This window comes from Alligator sinensis, unplaced genomic scaffold (genome assembly GCF_000455745.1).
Source record: "Alligator sinensis unplaced genomic scaffold, ASM45574v1 scaffold553_1, whole genome shotgun sequence".
Classification (NCBI taxonomy): Eukaryota; Metazoa; Chordata; order Crocodylia; family Alligatoridae; genus Alligator; species Alligator sinensis.
The window spans coordinates 57,693-59,315 of NW_005842389.1; the positions used below are offsets into that span (position 1 = coordinate 57,693).

Sequence of the window (1,623 nt, forward strand, 5' to 3'; positions counted from 1 at the left end):
GTCATATCTCACAGCCCAGCAGGGGGAACAGACACCAATGGTCAAGGGGGGTAAGTATTAGAGACACGCAGAGGTCAAGGACCACAAGTCAGGGGTCAAAGCCCAGCAAGAGCCAGCCCTAAAAATCATGGGTCAAAGGCCACCAGAGGGGTCAAAGGTCAAAGCTTAAAGGGCAGGGACCACATATAGGAAGGGGTCAAGGGAGCAGAGCCAGCCTGGGTAAAGCCAAGCAGGGATCATAAGGCACAGGACCCCACAGGGGTCATGGGTCACATCTTCAGGGTCAGTGGTCACACTCCAAGTAGGTGTGGTCTCCAGGGAGCTCAGGCCTGGCCTCCCAGGAGCACAACCCACAGGGAGGAAATGGGAGTGGGAGGTTGGCTAAGGGGTCAGGGGTCACCTGGCTGTAGTAGGCCCCGGGCACACGGAGCTCCAGCAGGTGGCGCCCATCGTAGCGCAGCACCAGGCCTCCCTGGCTGCGCACCTCCACGAAGGTGCCGGCCTCCGTCACCGCCAGTCCCCGCAGCCTGTCCCGCAGTGGTGGGCTCACCCTGACCCCATCCACCTGCCAGGGTCAAGGGTCAGGGGTCACCCTCACTGCCACCCATTCCTGTGGGGTGGGGGGAACAGAGGCCTGGAGGTCCTCCAACAAGACCCAGGCATTCAGGCTGCTCACCAGGACCCGGTGCCCACGCAGTAGGGTCACGCAGGCGCCGCCCACCGTCACATCCACCCGCACCAGGAAGGAGGAGCCGGGGGTGGCACTGGGTGCATTGGTGCCCACGACAGTGAAGTCCTCCAGGCCTGGGTGGGTGCCACACACGCGGGCAAGCGTGTAAGAGCAGGTGCCTGTCAAGGTCACTGATGCCCCATCGAAAGTCACGTAGTGTGGGTCGCCGAACACGTAGCATGTGGCCGCACCTGCGGAAGGGGTGGCTGGCTCTGGGGGCGGCCCAGTGGGGTGGGGCAGGGTCTGGTGGGGTACTCAGCCCTGAGGGGCTGGGCTGGGTTTAACAGGGTCTGGATGCGCCCAGCACTGTGGGATTGGGCTGGGTAGAACAAGCCCAGATGTGCCCAGTTCTGGGGGGCTGGGTTGGGCTGGGCTGGGCAGGGTGTAATGGGGCCTGGATGTGCTCAGGTCTAAGGGGCTGGACTGGGGGTAACAGCGCCTGGGTATGCCCAGCACTGAGAGGGCAGGGTTGTGTGTAATGGGGCTGCAATGCACCCAGTTCTGGGAGCCTGGGATGGATCGAACAGGGCCTGGGTGTGCACAGCTCTGGGGGGCTCCAACTGGGCGTAAAGGGGCTTGGATGCACCCAGCTCTGCAGGGGCTAGGGTGGGTGTAACGGGGCCCGGATGCACCCAGCTCTAGGGGCCAGGATGGGTATAATGGGGCCCGGCTGTGCCCAGCTTTGGGGAGGAGACTCACGTGTGTCATGGCAGCCCAGCCCCCCGCCGCGCTCACTGCACTCCTGCCCGGGGAGGCAGCTCCAGGCCTCACAGGCAATGTCCTCCGGGCTGCGGCACGTGCACCGCTGGGTGCAGTTGGCATCGTCCATCCAGCTCTCGCCCACCTGAAGGGGGGTGGGTACACTGGTGAGTGGAGAACTGGGGTGTCTGGGC

At 64.3% G+C, this 1,623-nt stretch overlaps 1 protein-coding gene across 9 annotated transcripts in view; it reads right to left on the reverse strand.

Annotated features, from left to right (window-relative positions):
* ZAN (zonadhesin) overlaps positions 1 to 1,623 on the reverse strand; it is a 14,287-nt gene that overhangs the window by 8,156 nt on the left and 4,508 nt on the right. For all 9 annotated transcript variants that reach the window (XR_003095461.1, XM_025211077.1, XM_025211079.1 and 6 more), the window contains 3 exons: positions 1,430 to 1,574; positions 677 to 921; positions 401 to 565 (listed from right to left, as the gene is read on the reverse strand). Coding sequence is in view for 8 of the 9 variants with exons in the window: in XM_025211077.1 (XP_025066862.1) it covers positions 401 to 565; positions 677 to 921; positions 1,430 to 1,574 (555 nt within the window). In the remaining variant the exon portion in view is untranslated. The remainder of the gene's footprint in view (positions 1 to 400; positions 566 to 676; positions 922 to 1,429; positions 1,575 to 1,623) is intronic.